Below are 2,490 nucleotides of genomic sequence, written 5' to 3' on the forward strand. Positions count from 1 at the left end.
TACACTTCCTTCCAGGGAGTCTAAAATTTGGCCATATAATCATATGATAGGCAAAAAATATCTACAAGGCCAACTCCCTGTTTTTTTTTTTAAAAAAAAAAAAAAAAAAACAAACAACTGAGTATTGCCTTCATTGAGTTTCAGTCATTGACAAAACTATAAATGCCAGAATTTGAGGTCAAACAGATGAAGAATGTCTGTATGACTCCACTAGAGAGGAGTTTTGGAAGTGTGCATTCAATAACTTACACACCTTTGCTCTGAGCTTACTCGAAGCTGCTCGTTAAGGCAATCACACCTTCAAACACAATTATTTTCTAAGATCTTGAGTCCCTGAAGGAAACCACTGTTGTTGAGGACTGTGACATGTAGATAACTTGTACTTAAAAGTAGGTTCATAGGTCTTAGGATCAGAATGAGTCCTAGCTGGCCCTGATGTAAAAGATTTAAAACTGATGCTATGACAAAATAAGACTGGATGCCTCCCTTAGTGCAGGGGATAGTATGTGGTATCTGAGAGTTCCTTAATGCAGGGGAGGGGATGTGTTGTCTGAGAGAGAGGGAGGAACAAATATTTATGAGGAAAAGAATAACTCATTGACAGTACAAGCTACATTCAAAGCCCCCCAGGGCTTGATCCCCAATGTGATAAAATAAATAAATGAATAAAAATAGAAGATTATGTATTTCTACCCATAACCGTGACTTCTTAGAGTTTCCTGTAGTAACGGTGTCCTTAGCCATTGTCTGGACTGACTAGCACTTGCCTGGACCAAAAACAGTGGGTCAGTACAGCAGAACCTCCAAGAGGCCTTCCTTCTCTTTTCCTCTGTGCCAAGAAAAACGTGTCCCAACAAGGGGGCTATTCCTTCTTGACACAGGAAGCTAAGCCAGCCAATCCATGACTGAAACATATAACATATCAGAAATAAATGTCTGTCATATCATGGCCACCACACGGGCCATAATTAAGGTACAAATGTTTATTGTAGAGTGATACAGCTTAGGGGTTGTTCTATAGCAAAAACCAACTGTATTAACCATAAATTTAATCTCAAAATATCTTTATGTAAGATGGGAGCATGCCCAGTGGTAGAAGAGAGCTTGTCTAGCTCGTATGCACAAGGCCTAGGTTTAGTTTTCACTCAACACCTCAAAACACAAAAGGCAAAAGACATCATTTTTGAAAGTGTGTACATCCAAATGATGAAAACATACATTTCCAGCATGACTGTCTGGGTGCTACTGCACCCAGATCCATCTGACTTACATTTCGGAGCTCTTTCAGGAGCTGGGGTTCTGCGGATCTTCTCTGCTTTGGTTTCCTGACTTCCTGAAGTCCTTTGCTTTTTCCTTTGGCGGGGTTCTACAGATGATCCTTAAAACAGTGAAGACATAATTGCAATGTGTTCATCAATCTTCGGATCTCGGGTGAATCAACTTCAGGGCCAAATCCCAGTAGAAAGCCCCAAGCCCTGTCTCTCTTGAGCTTTTAAAAACCACAAATGGCGCCAGGTGTGGTGGCGCACACCTTTAATCTCAGCACTCGGGAGGCAGAGGCAGGCAGATTTCTGAGTTCAAGGCCAGCCTGGTCTATAGAGTGAGTTCCAGGACAGCCAAGATTACACAGAGAAAAACCTGTCTCGAAAAACCAAAAAAAAAAAAACAAAACAAAACAAAACAAAACAAAAAAAAAACCCCTACAATTGGCACAATTCTGATACTAAAGGAATCAAGTATAACATCTATGACAAAGAGAAAAGCCTGGAGATCATGTGACTAAAAGCAGTCACACTGAGACCGTTAGTGCGAGGAATATCTGGAGTGTCATAGTATCTGGGCCTCTTCCTCCAGTATATGGTTGGAAACAACAAACATGTATCCCCTACCACTACCACAGCAACTCATGCTTTCAGAATCCAACTGATAAAAGCTTACAGAGTCTTCTCCTGAAGTGATGCTATTTTAAAATGTCCCAAAATGGTCGGGTGTGGTGGCGCACAGAGAAACCCTGTCTCAAAAAACCAAAAATGTCCCAAATTAAGTTAATCTTTTCCCAGAAGTTTTGAGGTTATTATTGTCCTTACTATGATAGTTACCTGAGATTATGAAAGCCATCATTTGCAGGCGAACCATTTTTGTTTAAAATACAATGAATTCATCATAAAATTATGGCTTTTTTTTTTTTTCTTTTTAAAGGCAGGTTCTTGAGTAGCCTCAAACACATGATCCTCCTGCCTCAGCCTTCTAAATGCTGGGATTACAGGCACACAACATCATTTTTCTTTCCAGAATTTGGGACTAAACAAAGGGTCCAGAACATACTAGGAAAACACTTGGGTGCTGAGTCTAGCCTCTCCTTCCCCACAGTGCACTCCTGGAAGCTCTGCAGGCTCCCGCAGCTGTGGGGTCATCGTGCACTCTGACACGTGGAGGTGCCCCCGCAGCTGTGGGGTCATCGTGCACTCTGACACGTGGAGGTGCCCCCGC

General features: G+C 41.7%; 1 protein-coding gene across 1 annotated transcript in view; it reads right to left on the bottom strand.

The window, feature by feature from the left end:
* Dpy19l4 (dpy-19 like 4) overlaps nucleotides 1–2,490 on the bottom strand; it is a 65,216-nt gene that overhangs the window by 58,043 nt on the left and 4,683 nt on the right. Inside the window, exon 2 of the mRNA XM_021222202.2 lies at nucleotides 1,271–1,378. Within this exon, the coding sequence (XP_021077861.1) occupies nucleotides 1,271–1,378 (108 nt within the window). The remainder of the gene's footprint in view (nucleotides 1–1,270; nucleotides 1,379–2,490) is intronic.

Source organism: Mus pahari, chromosome 22 (assembly GCF_900095145.1).
Source record: "Mus pahari chromosome 22, PAHARI_EIJ_v1.1, whole genome shotgun sequence".
NCBI classification, from domain to species: domain Eukaryota; kingdom Metazoa; phylum Chordata; class Mammalia; order Rodentia; family Muridae; genus Mus; species Mus pahari.